This window comes from Jaculus jaculus, chromosome 2 (genome assembly GCF_020740685.1).
Source record: "Jaculus jaculus isolate mJacJac1 chromosome 2, mJacJac1.mat.Y.cur, whole genome shotgun sequence".
In the NCBI taxonomy this organism is placed as follows: Eukaryota; Metazoa; Chordata; class Mammalia; order Rodentia; family Dipodidae; genus Jaculus; species Jaculus jaculus.
In genome coordinates, this window is record NC_059103.1 from 7,516,792 (window position 1) to 7,535,200 (window position 18,409).

The 18,409-nt window shown below is 51.2% G+C and overlaps 1 protein-coding gene across 1 annotated transcript; it reads left to right on the forward strand.

Annotated features, from left to right (window-relative positions):
* Positions 1-2,313: 2,313 nt before the first annotated feature.
* Positions 2,314-10,225, forward strand: LOC101617945 (cytochrome c oxidase assembly protein COX19). The gene is made up of 3 exons (XM_045144150.1): positions 2,314-2,454; positions 4,651-4,762; positions 9,649-10,225. Exons 1-3 carry the CDS (start codon positions 2,373-2,375, stop codon positions 9,731-9,733), a joined length of 279 nt encoding a protein of 92 aa, XP_045000085.1. The 5' UTR covers positions 2,314-2,372; the 3' UTR covers positions 9,734-10,225.
* Positions 10,226-18,409: the final 8,184 nt, after the last annotated feature.

Sequence of the window (18,409 nt, forward strand, 5' to 3'; positions counted from 1 at the left end):
ACAGCCTGGCACTCTTCCTAGACAGTCCAGCCCGGCTGGCTCGGTGGGCGGGCTCTGGGACCCGCCCTCCAAGTCAACAAGCCAATCAGGTCTTCCCCTTGCCTATAAAAGCTGCTGCTTTCTTCCCCGTGGCTAGCTTTGCTCCACTCCAGCTGCTCTCTCCTGCCGTTCTTCCCTAGTAGGCCACAGGGACGCAAGAGAGTCTAGCTAGCTTCCCCCTCGCCCATCCTGGCTGGGTGGTGGTGGGGAAGAGCATAAAACTGTCTCTTGGTCTGGAGGAACTCTTGTGCTCATCTCTGCTTTATGGTTGGAGTAACTTCCCACTTTGATTGCAAGCATAATTTTCTTATGAGCTCCTAGTCTGCCCCTTAGGTATTTCCCTTACACCCCAGTCTAGCATGGGGGTGCTCTCACTAATTCTAGGTCTGCTCCCTGTGGAATTTTTTTTTTTTTTAAACTTGTGATTAACCATGTGTATAACTTTCTTCATGACTCATTTCTCCTCTGGATTTCTTGGTCTCTGCTTTGATATTTTCCCTCAAGCCTAACCATCTGCCCCTTGTATCTCTTCCCTCCACAGGAAAGCACATGGCAGATGTCACGCATGTTCCTTCTAAGTCTCCCTACGTAGTCACCTAAGTTCTGTCTTCCACATGCTTGTGGTCCTGCCTCAGTTTTTCCTTGAAAGGCTCAGCTTCACTCCCCTCCCCCTGCTTGCAACTCTGCTGCAGCATTTCTTTGAAAACCTCAATTTCTCTTACATGACAGGTGAACTCACACCACTAAAAGTGTGTGCCACCCCACCTGGATTTTTTTTTCATTTTTTTTTTCTTTTAGAGAGAGGGAGACAGAGAGAGAGAGAGAGGGAGGGAGGGAGGGAGGGAAAATTGGCATGTCAGAGCCTCAACCACTGAAATCAAACTCCAGACGCTTATGCCATTTTGTGGGCATGTGCAACTTTGCACTTGCCTTACCTTTGTGCATCTGGCTTATGTGGGATCTGAAGAGTAGAACATGGGTCCTTAGGCTTCCTAGGCAAACACCTTAATTGCTAAGCCATCTCTCCAGACCTTTTCTGGTTTTTTGAGGTAGGGTCTGCTCTAGCCAGGCTGATCTGGAGTTCACTATGTAGTCTCAGAAACCCTTTTATATCTGCCTTCCAAGTATTGGGATTAAAGGCATGTGCCACCACATCCTATCTCATTTCTCATTTCTCCTCCTCCTCCCCTCCCCCTCTTCCTCCTCCTTTTTTGAGAAAGAGAGGGAGAGAGAATGGGCATGCCAGGACGTCTAGCCAATACAAATTAACTCCAGACACACGAGCCACCTTGTGCATCTTACATGTGTACTGGGGAATCGAACCTGGGTCCTTGGGCTTCATAGGCAAGTGCATTAACTGCTAAGCCATCTTCCCTCCTTTTTTGAGGTAGGGTCTCACTCTAGCTCAGGCTGTCCTGGAATTCACTATGTAGTTTCAGGGTGTCCTTGAACTCACAGAGATCCTCCTACCTCTACTTCCTGAGGGCTGGGAACTCCAGATGTATGCCATACCTGGTGCATCTGGTTTATGTGGGTCCTGGGGAATTGAACCTGCATCCTTTGGATTCACAGGCAAGCATGCTAACTACTAAGCCATATCTCCAGCCCTTATTTCTGTTTTTTGTTTGTTTCAGTTTTCTTTCTTTTTTCTTCTTTCTTTTATTTTATTTTAATTTTTTTTTTTTTGAGGTAGGTAGGGTTTCACTCTAGCCCAGGCTGACCTAGAATTCACTATGTAGTCTGAAAGTTGCCTCGAACTCACGGCAATCTTCCTACCTCTGCTTCCCAAGTGCTGGGATTTATTTTATTTTATATATTTAAGAGAGAGAGGGAGAGAGGCAGATAGAGAGAATGGGCAAGCCAGAGCCTCCAGCCACTGAAAACAAACTCCATAAGCATGCGCCCCTTTGTGCATCTGGCTTACCTGGGTCCTGGGGAATCAAACTTGGGTTCTTTGGCTTTGCAGGCAAGTGCTTTAACCGCTAAGCCATCTCTCCAGTCCTTGTTTCTGTTTCCTAAGCCCGTTTGTGGCACTCTGCCCTGGCTAATACAGAAACCTAACACGCACTCCTTTCTTTAATATACTATTTGTCTTATTAGTCCCTCTGAGCAGGTAGGAAATAGCCCCCAGCAGCGGTTTGGGATAGGGCCTGGGCGGGGCTTGGCCGTCGGGGCGGGGCTTGGCCTTCGGGGGCGGGGCTTGGCCGACGGGGGCGGGGCTTGGAGAGACAGGCCTGCAGATCGACGAACTCGGCGCTCCCCGGCCTGTTCGGCGCTCGGCTGCCCGCCCTGCGGCGTCTCACGTCGTGCGCGCTGCTCCCGGTCCCGCCGTCATGTCGACTGCTATGAATTTTGGGACAAAGAGCTTCCAACCGCGGCCCCCGGACAAAGGCAGCTTCCCGCTGGACCACTTCGGTGAGACGGGGCGGGGCGTCAGCGAGCAGAGCAGGCGCCTGGGCGGGGACCGGGCCGCCGGGCCGGGGTCCTAGCCGGGGGCGGGGCCTGGGGCGCCGGGGGCGGGGTCCTAGCCGGGGCGGGGCCTGTGCCGGCGGGCCGGGGATGGGATCTGGGCTTTGAGCCGGAGTGGGCGGTTCCTGGAGCCTTGGGTCTGAGGGAAAGTGCTGGATCTGGGATCCAAGGGGCTGGATTTGGGGCGGTGGATCCGGAGGACGGTGCTGAGTCGGAGATTTGGGGCAGAATCTGGTCATATAGAGATGGTGGGTGGGGTGTGAGGTGCTGGATGTGGGCTTCTGAGCAGGTCCAGTCCAGCCTGCAACGGTCCTGGAGCACTACCTGTTCAGAACCCCCTGGGGATGCACGCAGGTAAATTGAGGCCCGGGCATCCCAGACACAGACGTTCACCCTCCATGGCAGAGACCGCCGAGTGAGAGCCGACTAGGACTTGGGCCTAAAGTGGCCAGGGCGAGGACAGGGCTGCTCAAGTTGGATTTAATTCCGGGCTTCCCTCTAGTTCTTGCAATGAATCCGGTCTAGTGCCCACACGGGAGCAGCGCACCTTACCCGGCTATAGATGCTCTGTGTCTGTAGTGAATATTAGGCAAAGAAATACTGTTTTGAAATTTTTCATTGGTGCGTGACCTGGCACATGCTGGGCACCACTGAGCTACACTGCTGTTAGCAAATGCGAAGTATATGGTTTTCACACGTGGGACTTAAACGATTTGTTATTGATATCTTTTGCAAAAGTAGAAAATGAAAAATAAACTGACAAGTATAAATGCTTGGGATTTTGGTTTGGAATAAGCCATTAATGTGAGATTCTGTACAAATTAAAGTTCCAAAAACATTTGTAGGTAATTTTTTTTTTCTGAACATTTCATTAGGGAATTATCAAACATACAACTTCTCCTTATCTCTGGCCTAAAGGATTTCTCTAGATCTATTTTTCCACCTACAACATGAGTCCCTCCCTAGGCAGGAGTTCCCCTTTCTGGAACTGAGATTCTGGAAGGGTTAAACCTGAACCTGGCATTGTGGTTGGCTAGCTCAACCCTCACTCAGGACTTGTAGATGACCTCAATTTGGGTCTTTAGTTGGGCTTTACCCACTCTTGTCTTCTCATGGGTAGGCGTTCTTCATGATCGGTCCTTCTTTTAACCTAACAAAGTCTCTCTAAACTTAAAAAAAAAAAGCAGCACATGGCAAAGGTGGACAATTTCATCAATTCCTGTGTGCCTCAGTACAACTGTTCACCTTCTTACAAATAATTTATTTTGTTTAATTTTTGTTTTTTTTTTAATGAAATACCATTTTTATATTATTTATTTATTTGAGAGAGAAAAAAGAGGGGGGGAGAGAGAACAGGAATGCTAGGGTCTCCAGCCACTGCAAATGGGCTCCAGATGCATGCGCCCCCTTGTAGATCTGGCTTACGTGGCTCCTGAAGGTTCGAACCAGGATCCTTTGGCTTTTCAGGCAAATGCCTTAGCTGCTAAGCCATCTCTCCAGTCCCAACTCTTCACCTTTTAGTGCAACTCCATAATATAAACTTTTTTTTTGTCATCTGAAATTTTCAGTATATCTATTTTTTGTTTAAAGGTTGTTTTTTTTTTTTTAAATTATTTGAAAAAGAGAGAGAGAGAGAAAGAATGAGCACATCAGGGCCTCCAGCCACTGCAAACTCCACATGCATCCACCACCTTGTACATCTGGCTTACATAGGTCCTGGGGAATTGAACCTGGGTCCTTTGGCTTTGCAGGAAGCACCCAACCAGTATGCCATCTCTCCAGCCCCCATCTTTGTTTTTTTTCTTTTTGGAGGTAGGGTCTTGCTTCGTCCCAGGCTGACGTGGAATTCACTATGTAGTCTCAGGCTGGCCTCAAACTCACAACGATCCTCCTGCCTCTGCCTCCCAGAGTGCTGGGATTAAAGGTGTGCACCACTGCACTTGGCTCTTTTGGTTTGGTTTTGTTTTGTTGATATGCAATACTGGAAGTTGAACTTAGGAGGGTGACTGTTCTATCACTGAGCCCATTCTTGGCCCCAGGGGGAAATGGATGTTAATAGAATGTGCTATTTCTGAGGCCGTTGTGTGAGCAGGCCATATTTTCACTTTCTAAACATGGCACTATTTTTCCTTTTCATTGTAGGCGAATGTAAAAACTTCAAAGAGAAATTCATGAAGTGTCTCCGGGACAATCGTTTTGAAAATGCTTTGTGTAGAAATGAATCCAAAGAGTACTTAGAGTGCAGGATGGAAAGGTAAGTACAAGCAGTTCTGCCTTTTCACCCGACTTTGCCGACAGAGCCTTTCCCCCTAAAGGCCGTGGCACTGTGTCTTGCCCAGGCCTGGGGTTCAGCTTGGATTTTTCGGAGCAGTCATTGTGTGTTGGGGACAGTGGCGCCTAGCTGATGGGGTGGCGCAGGCAGTGGCGCAGTCCTGGGAGCTCGCGCCAGTGCCTGTCACGGCATCTGTCACTCATGGTGCTCCTGGGCTGTTATTAATGTTTCATGCCTCACAGACGTGCTGACTGAGTGAAGAGATCTGAAGATTGTGGGTGCAGTGCATGCATTTCTTTCACATTCTCAGACTGTGAAAACAGGCGCTGTTGTTTGGTTCCACGTGAAGCGCTGTTCAGAACGTGACAGGGACCACAATGGCTACTTAAGAATGGTAGATAACCCTGCCCGTCTGACCCAGAGCTGACTTTTCCAGAATCAAAAAGTGATCCACGGAGCTTTTAAAACAGGAGCTAATCTTCAACATGAGAAAGCATGTAAGGTGTAATTACATGGTGGTGAGGCCGTCACAGGAATTCAGACTACCGTAGACAGTGACATCAGTGGTTCACTTAAGTCTCCTTTCCATTTTGTGTGACAAACCCCGGCACGTCCCCCAGGGGAAGGGGTATTCGAGGGTTACCATTGTGGACATTTGGTCTCTTACAATTGGGACCTGCTACGAGGCCTTGTCCTGCCTTCCCAGGTAATGTCTGAGTCCAGATAGCACGCTGGTTGGAACCATGACTTAAGTGACTACTGGAAACCAATATGGCTTCAGAAAACATGGGCTAAGAATTCTTCCTGTCTCTGCTGAGCTTTAGAGAAGGGCCTGGGTGATGCCTGAAGGAGGTGTGAGCAGGCCTCCCTTGCTCCTAAGCTCCGCCTCCAGCCTTAACACCTGCACAGGGAGAGATCCCAGAGGAAATGTTAGCAAAAAGATGAACGCCCATGCCTGTCACCCCTGCTACTTGGGAGGTTGAGACAGGATGAAGAGTTCAGGGCCTGCCTGAGCTGTGGACTTCAAGCTAGCCTGGGCAACTAAATAGACCCAAAATGCATGAGGGCTTTGGTGCAGTTCAGTCGCAGAGCTCCTGCCTATTAGAATCCCCAGTGAGAGGCTGGGGTGTGGCTCAGTGGTAGAGCTCCTGCCTAGAATCCCCCAGTGAGGGGCTGGGGTGTGGCTCAGTGGTAGAGCTCCTGCCTAGAATCCCCCAGTGAGGGGCTAGGGTGTGGCTCAGTGGTAGAGCTCCTGCCTGGAATCCCCCAGTGAGGGGCTGGGGGCGTGGCTCAGTATTAGAGCTCCTGCCTGGAATCCCCCAGTGAGGGGCTGGGGTGTGGCTCAGTGGTAGAGCTCCTGCCTAGAATCCCCCAGTGAGGGGCTGGGGGCATGGCTCAGTGGTAGAGCTCCTGCCTAGAATCCCCCAGTGAGGGGCTGGGGTGTGGCTCAGTGGTAGAGCTCCTGCCTAGAATCCCCCAGTGAGGGGCTGGGGGCATGGCTCAGTGGTAAAGCTCCTGCCTAGAATCCCCCAGTGAGGGCCTGGGGGCGTGGCTCAGTGGTAGAGCTCCTGCCTAGAACCTCCCAGTGAGGGGAGGGGTGTGGCTCAGTGGAATGCTTGCTTAACATGCAAGAAGCCCTGGGTTTAAGCCCCAGTACCATGACAATAAGATGATCCAACTGGCACAGATCCACAATAGCTACTGACTGGGGTTGGCTCTGAGGGTTTGGTGAGTTTGGGGTCCCCAGAGAAGCTCCTGGTCTGTTTGGTAAGGCTTCTGACTAGGCAAGCCTGGAGGGACATCTTCTAGTTTGTCCCTGGGGGGTGGCTGGCATGATTGTGATGCCTCATTTCCTTAGTAGTGGGATGGCAGGGTGTGTCTGCATGCTTGGCTTGTTTGTTATTTTGTAACTTTTTTTCCCAAGGTAGTGTCTCACCTTAGCCCAAGCTGACCTGAAACTCACTCTGTAGTTCCAGGCTTGCCTCTAACTCACAGCGAGCCTCCTACCTTTGCCTCCTGGGTACTGAGATTAAAGGAGCGTGCCGCCAAGGCTGGGCCCTATTAGTTAGTTTTGGCGTGTGGGTTGTTAATGGAATTGTCAAGACAGTTAAGATTGGTCCAACACACACCTGAGCACACACATCTTGTCCACAGTTTTTCTTCCTTCCTTTTGTGTTGAAACCCCAAGTACACTTTTACCCTTTCTTACTTTCATCTGTATCTTTTTGTTGTTGTTGTTAAATAGTTTTTATTTATTTATTTGAGCAAATGGAGTAAGAGAGAGAGGGAGAGAATGAGAGACAGTGGACATGCCCAGGGCCTCTTGCTACTGCAAAAGGAACTCCGGGACACATGTGGCACCTTGTGCAGTTAGCTTTCTATGGGGACTGAACCTAGGCTGTCAGGCTTTGTAAACAAGTGCTTGTAACCACTAAACTTTGTCTGCAGTCCTCTATATCTTTTTGTTTTGTTTTTTTGAGGTAGGGTCTCACTCTAGCCCAGGCTGACCTAGAATTCACTATGTAATCTCAGGGTGGCCTTGAACTCACGGCAATCCTCCTTCCTCTGCCTCCCAAGTGCTAGAATCAAAGGCGTGTGCCACCATGCCTGGCAAATAAAATATAAATATTTTATTTATATTTATTTTTATTTGAGAGAGGGAGAGAATGGACATGCCAGGGCCTCTAACCACTGCACACAAACTCCAGAGCATACACCACCTTGTGCATCTGGCTTATATGAGTACTAGGGAATCAAACCAAGGTACTTTGCCTTTGCAGGCACGCGCCCTAACCGCTAAGCCTCCAGCCCAAATAAATTTTTTTTAAATATTTTTATCCAGGTGTGGTGGTGCACACCTTTAATCCCAACACTTGGGAGGTAGGGGTTGGAGGATCATCATGAGTTCGAGGCCACCCTGATCTGCACAGTGAATTCTAGGTCAGCCTGGACCCTACCTTGAAAAAAAAAATTATGTATTTGAGAGAGAAAGAGCAAGAGAAAGGCAGATAGAGAATGGGTGCATCAGGAACTCTAGACACTGCAAATGTACTCCAGATGCATACGCCACCTTGTGAATCTGGCTTTATGTGGGTACTGGGGAATTGAACCTGGGTCCTTTGGCTTTGCAGGCAAGCACCTTAACTACTAACCCTTCTCTCTAGCCCTATGGTGACTTTTTTTTTTTTCTATGGTGACTTTTGAGTCAACCCTGTACTCACCACCATCTGAAAAAAGAAGCTTCTCTAACCAAAAGTGAGAGTAGTGGAATTAATATATGGGTATAAACTTATAAACTTTTTTTTTTTTTAGTTTTTTGAGGTAGGGTCTCACTCTAGCTCAAGCTGACCTGGAGTTCACTATATAGGCTCAGGGTGGCCTCGAACTCATGGTGATCCTCCTGCCTTTGCCTCCCAAGTGCTGGTATTAAAGGTGTGTGCCACCATGCCCAGCTGGGTACAAACATTTTATTTTATTTTGGTTTTCAATATAGGGTCTCATTCTAGCTCAGGCTGACCTGGAATTGACTGTGTAGTCTCAGGGTGGCCTCAAACTCACAGCAATCCTCCTACCTCTGCCTCCCGAGTGCTAGGTTAAGGCGTGCGCCACCATGCCCGGCTGGCCATGGAAAATTTGCAGGGGCTGAAGGGGATCTCGTGAGCCCTGCCTTCATTGGCTACTATTTTCCTCCTGTTCCTTTTCCCAGCCTGAATACCCATGACAGTGCAGGCTGGCCCTGCTAGGCATGGTTCCTGTGGCCGCCGTCAGCCCCTGCGGGCGGTCAGCGTGGCCTTGCACACAGCTGTGGTCTTCGGGCTAGAGGCTAGGCCTTAGCCCCCAGGACTGGAGTCAAGGTGTGTTTCCAACACAGCCCCCGAGGAAGGCCTGTCCCTGCCTTTGCATCTGTCTTCCCATAGCGCCTGCGCCCAGGGCTCTGCGCCACTGCTCCTGTGGATCGGCTTTCTCACCGCTGTCAGATGGGCTGTCAGGTCGGCGGGTCCCTGTGGCTCACACGCGTCCTCCTGGGGTGGACCAGGAGTGTGGGAGGGGCAAGATTGGTAGAGAGGACCGGAGGAAGTGAGGAACGGGTGGGCAGGGCTGCAGGTGTGGGAAAGGCAGGGAGTGGGTCCAGGAGCGCGCTTAGAGGGAAGGTGGGGACAAAGGGCAGGAGTGGGACAGGAGAAGCTCCGGAGGAACGCCGCAAGAGTGCATGAGGGGGACAAGAGCGTGGACGGAAGCACTGGGGGACAGAGGCGGCGAGGAGTGAGTACAGGCACCGGGGAGGCCAGCAAGGGCATACGGTTTTGGTGCTGGACTTCTCTCCATCTTCATGGGGGACCTGGCCTCCCATGTGGCTGTAGAGTTGCTGGCCCTGGGGTCTGGCAGGTGGAGAGTTAAGTCAGGGCTGCTGCGGCATGTGCCCCTGCGACCCCACCACTGGATATGAGGTTCGCCCATTTAGTGCTCTGTCTGACCTTCTGCCTCATCAGAGCCATCCTCACCATAACCTGGTGGCGAGATTTGAGACATAGGCTCTCGCATGTCTGCTTGGAATATGAGGATGATGGGCTTGGCCCAGTGAACATCCTCTAGTTCCCACAGGCAGGCGGCTCAGTGGAGCAGTCCCTGCCCTTCCCAGCCCGCCTCCCCCACATCTTCTGCCTGTGCCCGTGCAGATGTAGGTGTGATCACCGTGGCTGGAGAGGCCGTAGGCTTGGGTGACATGTCCTGGAGGGCCCCTGGGGAAGGCACAGCCAGAGGGGGCTCGTCGGCACCGCTCTCTGGGTCTAGATTGGGTGCCAGGGTGACAGCCTTGCTGCCCCTGCCACCTCTGCATCTCCTGTAACCTCCTTGCCATTCTCTTACAGGCAACTGATGGCACCAGAGCCGCTGGAGAAGCTGGGGTTTGCAGATCTAATGGATGGAAAGTCAGAGGCAAAGAACAAGTTTTGATGAGAAGTCCACCACAGGTCATGTCCATGGCTGCTGGAAGCAAAGCTCACCCCACTGACTGTCGTCCACGGGCTCCCCAGCCCCCCGACTGTAGAGTGGAAGGGCTCAGCTCGCGTGGGGTCACTGTAGCGAGCGGGGCTAGCCTGTGGGGACCATGCCACTCCCAGAAATGCTTCCTCTGTGCTGCTTGTTTTTCCCTCAGAGTAGTTTTATTTATATCCGGGTGTCTCACAGGGTCCCCAGGGGTCTGGTGGCTAGCTTGATGCCTTACCTAATGTGACCAGTCAGTAGACCTGTCTCCATACAGACACCTTTTAGTCTAACACCACACTGTGCCAGGAAAATGCCTTCTGTTCTCAGACATGTTTAAGCTTGGTCCCCATTTCTTTTCTTTTCTTTTTTGGAATTTACTATGTAGTCTCAGGGAGGCCTCAAACTCATGGCGATCCTCCTACCTCTGCCTGCCAAGTCTGGTGGTGCACACCTTTAATTTCAGCACCTGGGAGGCTACAGTAGAAGGGTCGCCATGAGTTCAAGGCCAGCCTGGAGCTATAGAGTGAGTTCCAGGCCAGCATGGGCTGGCGTAAAGCCCTGCCTCAGGAGAAAAGGAATAAAAAAAAGCCAGGAGTGGTTGCGCAGCCTTTAATCCCAGCAAGAGGTAGGTGGAACGTTGTGAGTCTGAGGCCACTCTGAGATTACATATTGAATTCAGGTCAGCCTGGGACTAGAGTGAACCCCTACCTCGAAACACCAAAAAAGGGCTGGAGAGATGGCTTAGTGGTTAAGGCACTTGTTGCAAAGCCAAAGGACTCAGGTTCAATTCCTCAGGACCCACATAAGTCAGATGCACAAGGGGGCGCATGCATCTGGGGTTCATTTACAGTGGCTAGGGCCCTGGAGCGCCCATTGTCTCTCTGTCTCTCTCTCTCTAGCTCTCTCTCTGATTGCAAATAAATAGAATTAAATTAAAAAAAGTTAGGGAGCCAGGCATGGGGGTGCACACCTTTAATCCCAGCACTTGGGAGGCAAAGGTAGGAGGATTGCCATGAGTTCAAGGCCACCCTGAGATGACAGAGTTAATTCCAAGTCAGCCTGGACCAGAGTGAGACCCTACCTCGAAAAACCAAAACAAAACAAAAAAAAAAAAGTTAGGGGCTGGAAAGATGGCTTGGCGGTTAAGCCTAAGGACCCTTGTTCGAGGCTCGATTCCCCAGGACCCACATAAACCAGATGCACAAGGTGGTGCATGCATCTGGAGTTTGTTTGCAGTGGCTGGAGGCCCTGGCATGCCCATTCTCTCTCTGTGTGTGTCACTCTCAAATAAATAAATACAAATTTTTTTTTTAAATTAGAATAAGAGGTAGGGGGATCTCTGTGAGTTTGAGGCCACACTGAGACTACATAGTGAATTCCAGGTCAGCCTGGACTAGAATGAGACCTTACCTCAAAAAAAAAAAAAAAAAAAAAAAAACAAAAACAGAAGACCCCTCTGCACACCATGCCTTCTGCTGAACCATGCTCAAAAAATGAATGAGCTGGGATGTGGGGACCAGCAGTAAACTGAGCATGGCCAGAGATGCTGCTGTGACCTGCTGAGAGGTGACCCGCTGGCGATGCCGGTGCCCTGACCTGACGATGCTGTGGCTGAGTCCAAGGCCAAGGCAGGGGAAGATGAGGTGAGCCCAAAGATGAAGAGCTGCTTGGAAATCCGGGAGGCAGTGGTGGCACTTGCAGTGGCCAAAGCTGAGAGAACTTGAACAGAAAGTGACGCTTGTGGTGGAGCTGGATCACAGCCCGAGGTAACGTCCACGCTCTTACTGGTGGGGTCACTGAGTGCTGTGCCCGCTCTTGTTAACCCTCAGTTCTGAAGACGTGCGAGGACAGAGCGCTCTGTCTGACAAGCACTGGTTACAGACAAGAAGCCTCAGTGGTCACCAGAGTGAATTGGTGAGGTGTGATACGCAAGAAGTCTGTAGGGCTGGGGAGATGGCTCCGTGAGTAAAGTGCTTGTTGTACAGGTGTGAGGACCTGAGTTCAGATCCCCGGCACCCACAGAGGAGCCAGGGGCGTGGTGGCGCGTGCCTGTAACCCCAGCACTGGGGAGGGCGAGTCAGACTCCTGGCCTCACTAGCTAGTCTAGTCAAATCACTGAGCTGCCGCTTCAGTGAGATACTCTGTCTCCAAGAATAAGGTGGGCAGCAATTGGAAAGACACCTTGTGTCAGCCCCTGACCTCCACTGCACTCAGACACACGCAGGCACACACACCTTCAGAAACCTCTGTGCAGATGCTTGGTGACCACAGAGGGAACCACAGTGACACGACGGGTCATCACATGGCCGTTCTCAAGAACGAGACTTCTGCAGCCAGGGAAATTGAACTGTCCCCTTCCAGTGCAGAGCTTGTGCATACACACACGTCTTGTCCCTGCAGACATGGAGATTTCCAGAAAACTGCAGCAAATGTCAGGCTGGGAATGGCGTTGTCGACGATGTCTGGCTCTTCCTCGTGTTTTCATGACTACTTTATAGCCAGTATGCATCATATTTACAGAAGCAATAAAATCCTTAGTTGAAGGAAACTCATTGTGTCAAGTTGTAATTTTATATCCTCTGTAAATTATACACCTGTTATAATTTTGCATCGTCTGTGGGTCTGCCCACAGTTTATTCTCATGGTAAACATTGTACTTGCTTCAGTGTTGAGATGTAATGTTCCTGCTGGCATGCCACAAGGCACACAGAGTGGCCGAGACCAGGCTGACTGTCACTAAGGGGCCATTTTGTGTCTCCCGAGTAGGAAAGGACTAGCTTGTTCCCCTGATGACATCATGGGTGCTCTGGGGCAGGACAACACACCTGTCAACTCTGATCTCCCCTAGAGGAAGACTTTAAAGATATGGAATGGGGCTGGAGAGACGGCTTAGCAGTTCAGCGCTTGCCTGTGAAGCCTAAGGACCCTGGTTCGAGGCTTGATTCCCCAGGATCCATGTTAGCCAGATACACAAGGGGACACACGTGTCTGGAGTTTGTTTGCAGTGGCTAGAAGCCCTGGCACACCCATTCTCTAGCTGCCTTTCTCACTCTGTCATTCTCAAATAAAAAATGAACAAACATTTTCAAAAAGATATGGAAGGGAACTGGAGAGATGGCTTAGCAGTTAAGCACTTGCCTATGAAGCCTAAGGATCCCAGTTCGAGGCTTGATTCCCCAGGACCCACATTAGCCAGATGCACAAGGGGGCGCACACGTCTGGAGTTCGTTTGCAGTGGCTGGAGGCCCTGGCGTGCCCATTCTTTCCCTCTCTCTCTCTCCCTCTTTCTCTGTTGCTCTCAAATGAATAATTAAATAAAATTTTAAAAAAAGATATGGAAGGGGGTTAGGTGTGGTGGTGCACACGTTCAATTCTAGCACTTGGGAGGCTGAGGCAGGAGGATCACTATGAGTTAGGGGCCTGGAGCTATATATAGAGTGAGTTTCAGGTCAGCCTGGGTTGGAGTGAGACCCTGCCTTGAAAAAGACAAAAAATAGATATATAAAAAAAATAGAAGAGAAAAAGAAAACTATGCAACGGGTTGAGGAAATGGCTCAGAGACTAAAGACTGGCCATCCAAATGTGAGGTCCTGAGTTTGGATCCCCAGCACCCACGTCAGTGTTGGGCAGGCATGAAAGCGCCCGTCTGCCATCCCCGTGCCGTGGACACAGACAAGCTGCCAAGCAGGCTGGCTGGAGGAGTAGACTCTAGGTTATTTGTTTTTTTCGAGATAGGGTCTCACTCTGGTCCAGGCTGACCTGGAATTAACTATGTAGTCTCAGGGTGGCCTCGAACTCTCGGTGATCCTCCTACCTCTGCCTCCTAAATGCTGGGATTAAAGGTGTGTGCCACCATGCCCAGCTAAACTCTAGGTTTAAGTAAAAGCCCTGTCTCCACAAAAAGGCTGGAGAGTGATTGAGGAAGACACTGGTCTCTGGCCTGCACATACACATGTGCTTGCACGTGCATCCCCACACAAACATGCATGAATGCATATCACACGTGTGTACATGCAGATATGGAACATTTCACAGGTTTGTGTGCCCTTGCTCGAGACCATGCTAATCTCTGTCATCCCACTGCCAGTGAATGCGCTCAAGCAAAGTTTCTTTTCTTTTTGAGGTAGGGTCTCACTCAAGTCCAGGCTGACCTGGAACTCACTCTGTAGTCTCAGGGTGGCCTTGAACTCACAGCAATTCTCCTATCCCTGCCTCCTGAGTGCTGGGATTAAAGGCATGTGCCACCACATCTGGGTAAGGCAAACTTTTAAATTTTTTAAAATTTTTTAAAATTTTTTTAAAAATTTATTTGAAGGGCTTGGAGGGCTGGCTTAGCGGTTAAGGCTTTTGCCTGCAAAGCCAAAGGACCCAGGTTCAATTCCCCAGGACCCACATTAGCCAGAAACACAAGGGGGCACTTGTGTCTGGAGTTCATTTGCAGTGGTTGGAGGCCCTGGCATGCCCATTCTCTCCCTCTCTCTCCCCCTCTTTCTCTGTCAAGCAAATAAATAAAAATAAATTTTAAAAGACTTTATTTGAGAGAGAGATCCAGCTTACATGGGTACTGAGGAATTGAATCTGGGCCCTTTGACTTTTCATGCAAGTGCCTTAACCACTAAATCATCTCTCCAGCCCAAGCAAACCTTTTTGTTGTTCTTGTCTTTTGTTTTTCGAGGTAGGGTCCTGCTCTAGCCCAGGCTGACCTGGAATTCACTATATAGTCTCAGGGTGCCCTCCAACTCACGGCAAGGTGATCCCCCTACCTCTGCCTCCCAAATGCTGGGATTAAAGGCGTGCGTCATCACACCAGCCCAAGGAAACTTTTTATTTATTTATTTATTTGAGAGCAACAGACACAGAGAGAAAGACAGATAGAGGGGGAGAGAGAGAATGGGCGCACCAGGGCTTCCAGCCTCTGCAAACGAACTCCAGACGCATGCGCCCCCTTGTGCATCTGACTAACGTGGGACCTGGGGAACTGAGCCTCGAACCGGGGTCCTTAGGCTTCACAGGCAAGCGTTTAACCACTAAGCCATCTCTCCAGCCCAACTTTCTTTTTAAAATTTTTTTTGTTCATTTTTTATTTATTTGAGAGCGACAGACATAGAGAGAAAGACAGATAGAGGGGGAGAGAAAGAATGGGCGCGCCAGGGCTTCCAGCCACTGCAAACGAACTCCAGACGCGTGCGCCCCCTTGTGCATCTGGCTAACATGGGACCTGGGGAACCGAGCCTCGAACCGGGGTCCTTAGGCTTCACAGACAAGCGCTTAACCGCTAAGCCATCTCTCCAGCCCCCAACTTTCTTTAAAATACATTTTTGCCAGGCGTGGTGGCGCACACCTTTAATCCCAGCACTTGGGAGGCAGAGATAGAAGGATTGCCATGAGTTCAAGGCCACCCTGAGACTCCACAGTGAATTCCAGGTCAGCCTGGGCTAGAGTGAGACCCTACCTCAAAAAACCAAAGAAAATGTGTGTGTGTGTGTGTGTGTGTGTGTGTGTGTGTGTGTGTGTGTATACTTAATATATATATATATATATATTTAATTTACTTATTTGAGAGAAACAAGGGCAGAGAGGGAGAGAGAATGAACGTGCCAAGGCATCTAGTCACTGCAAACGAACTCTAGAAGCATGTGCCATCTTGTGCAGCTGGCTTATGTGGGTCCTGGGGAATCGAAGCTAGGTCCTTTGGCTTTGCAGGCAAGTGCCTTAACCACTAAGCCATCTCTCTAGCCCCCGAGGAAGCTTTTTATTTGAGACAACGTCTCACTGAATAGCTCAGCCTAGAATTTATCATCCTTCTGGTTCATCCTCCAGATGCCAGGATTATAGCCTTGCACCACCGCAGCTAGCCAGAGGAAGACTTGAAGTCACTGAGGCTTCCTGGACCAAAAAGAGAAAGTGCCCCCCATTGGGTGTCAGAGGTTAGATCTGGACCAGCCCACAGGCCCTTCTTTGTCCCTGCCGCCCACTTCTGTCTGCTCTGCAAGGCAGCTCCCTGCTGTGGTGGGCGTCCTCCATGTGCTCCAGTGACATCCTTTTGTGAGATTAATGACCTCATGGGTGAGAAGACCAGGATTTTATTATTGCAAGAGACATTAAAGTACTTTCTATTAAACCACCGAATAAGTGGCTTTGTCATAATACTGTGAATAAAATTGCAATCCTCCGGTTTGTTCTAGAGGAATGAAATCAAATGTCACAGTTCTGCTCTCACCCAGTGCCTGGGGCAGAGGTGTCTCCAGAGCAGAAGGTGCCAAACACTCACCTCGACTATGTCAGCCTGCTCTGCCTAATTTCATTAGGAAAGAGAAGTGTCAGAGATCTGCACCCAGGGAGCCCTGTGGGCCAGCCAAGGCACCAGGAAACCAACCCTATGGCCACCTTGTTGTGGAGGGCTGAGGAAGGATGGACGTTGGACACCCAGGAAGCTTGCTGAGCTGAGGGAAGGTGTGGGCGGCTCCTGGGTTCCGACCCTGATTTCCACTGCTCTTCACCCGACCTACTGTGTTCAGAGTCCAGCCACTGTTTATGCGCAAGGCAGCCGCAGCAGGCTGCCCAAGGCTTCACCATCTCCTGTGTCCTCTGATGGCGCGAATCTGCGGTGGGAGATAACAGTGTGAGCATCTCCCCGCCCCCCCGCACCCCGCGGCTCACACACACCACGGGCAGGTCCTGCATGTGCCTGGCCATCAGGACGTCAGGATCCTTGCGCCAGAGCAGCAGGGATCCTGGGCTGGCTTGAGGCAGGCTGTTGGTTCAAACTGTATGTACCAGCAGCCACCATCAAACTTGGCCACACACAGCCGTCGCATGCAAATCTGTGAACTCAGCCAGAGAAGCGAGGGGGGAGGGATGCAGAAAGGAAAGCATCTTGTGTTGGCTGCAGACGTCCCGGGACCATGGCCAACACGTACACCTGCTCACGTTTACTGTGAGGCCAGCCGTGCGCTGGGGGCATGTGGCCTCCTAGCCAGATGGCAGTGCCCCTGCGCACACTGAAGAATGGAGGGTGAGGTTCCCACCCAGGTCTGAGCCCCTTTGTGTCCTTCCTACACGGGACCAGGTCTCCCTTGTCCCCTCTGCTGTCTCAGTCTGCAAAGTCAGATAGCAGTAACCTCACGGGAGAGCCCTCCAGGGTTCTCTTTCTAGAATAGGCCCCTGGCCAGTGAGCTGCCCTACTTTCTCTCAGGGCTCAGCACCACCCTCTCTTCTGGGCCAGAGGGGAGCCTGTCACCACCCTAGGACAAAGGACGAAGCGGAAGTTGCAGGGACCCAGCCAGGCCGTGAGGAGGAGGCAGCTGAGATAAGAGTGGAAAGGAGACCAGCCAAGTCCAGGAACCCGGCAGAGGCCAGGATGTGTGGCCTCCAAGATAGGAAGGAAAGCTCGTACCCTGCCCTGGGCCTGTGCAGAGCAGTGTTTGAGGCTGAGGGAGGCACGTGGCGCCTGGGGGCCATCAGTCCTGCCAGGAACGATGGCGGCACCAGCCAGGCGGGAGGCGGGCGTCGGCCGCATGTAGTTGCAGCGATGCTAGCCCATCTGCGCCTTGCTGCACAGGGTCCGCAGTGGCCAGCCTCTCGCGGCTCAGTTCAATCAAAGGGACATCTGGGGGTCAGGAAGGGCGTGGGGACAGGGACAGTGTGCCAGGTTTGCTATTGGCACTGGCAGTGACCACCGGTGAGGCTCAGTGCAGACCCCAGGGCAGCAAGGCGTTCTTCCAATCATCGGGTCTGACAGCCCTCTGGGGACGCAGCAATAAAGCCGAGCTTTGCTTCAGCCCTGACTCCGGTTTACATCATCTAGGAGTCGCCGGGTTCAGTGGGCGATGGAAACTGTCTCTGCAGAGCTCTCCTGTACAGGACATGGAGGAAGACCCAGGAGCTGAAACTTAAGAGTCCCCTTGTTCCAGCAGTTCCCCGGGTGTGGAGCAGGGTGCTGGGGAGGGGACACCACCTTGGAAGACGGAGAACAGACCAGGTTGGGGGTACCTGGGGAATAAATCCTCCTGGAGCTGGGCGTGGTGGCGCTCACCTTTAATCCCAGCTCTCGGGAAGTAGGAGGATCACTGTGAGTTCAAGGCCACCCTGAGACTACATAATGAATTCCAGGTCAGCCTGGGCTAGAATGAGACCTTACCTTGGAAAAACGAAAAGAAAAAAAAATCCTCCTGGAGATGCTGAGGCAGTTGATGATGTCTTTGGGACTCCGTTGGTCTGTGAGTTCTGCTTTACAGACATAATGGGGGGGGGGGAACGATCCTCAGGAAAAGCTTCCCAGGAAAGTGCACTGCCCTCACCTGGGGAAGCTGAAACGCTGTGATCAGTCGCCCTCTGCTGGACAGTGGCAGCGTTTTAGGAGGATGCTTTGTGGGGGGAGCAGAGCCTATTATTCTGGCTTGTTTTAAGAGTTCTTGAACTTTCTTGTGAGGTTGGGCCATTTGTTTGTTTGTTTTTGAAAGGTTTCGTGCATCGCATGTGCGGTGTGGTGCGTGTGCATAGATGCATGCTCCCTTGCACATGTGTGGAGGTCAGAGGAGAAGGTCAGTGGTCCACTCTTGCTCTTCCACCTTGTTTCCTTGACAGGAAGTCTCTTACCGAACCCAAAGCTGCCATTTTTGGGGTAGACTGGCTGACCCCTGG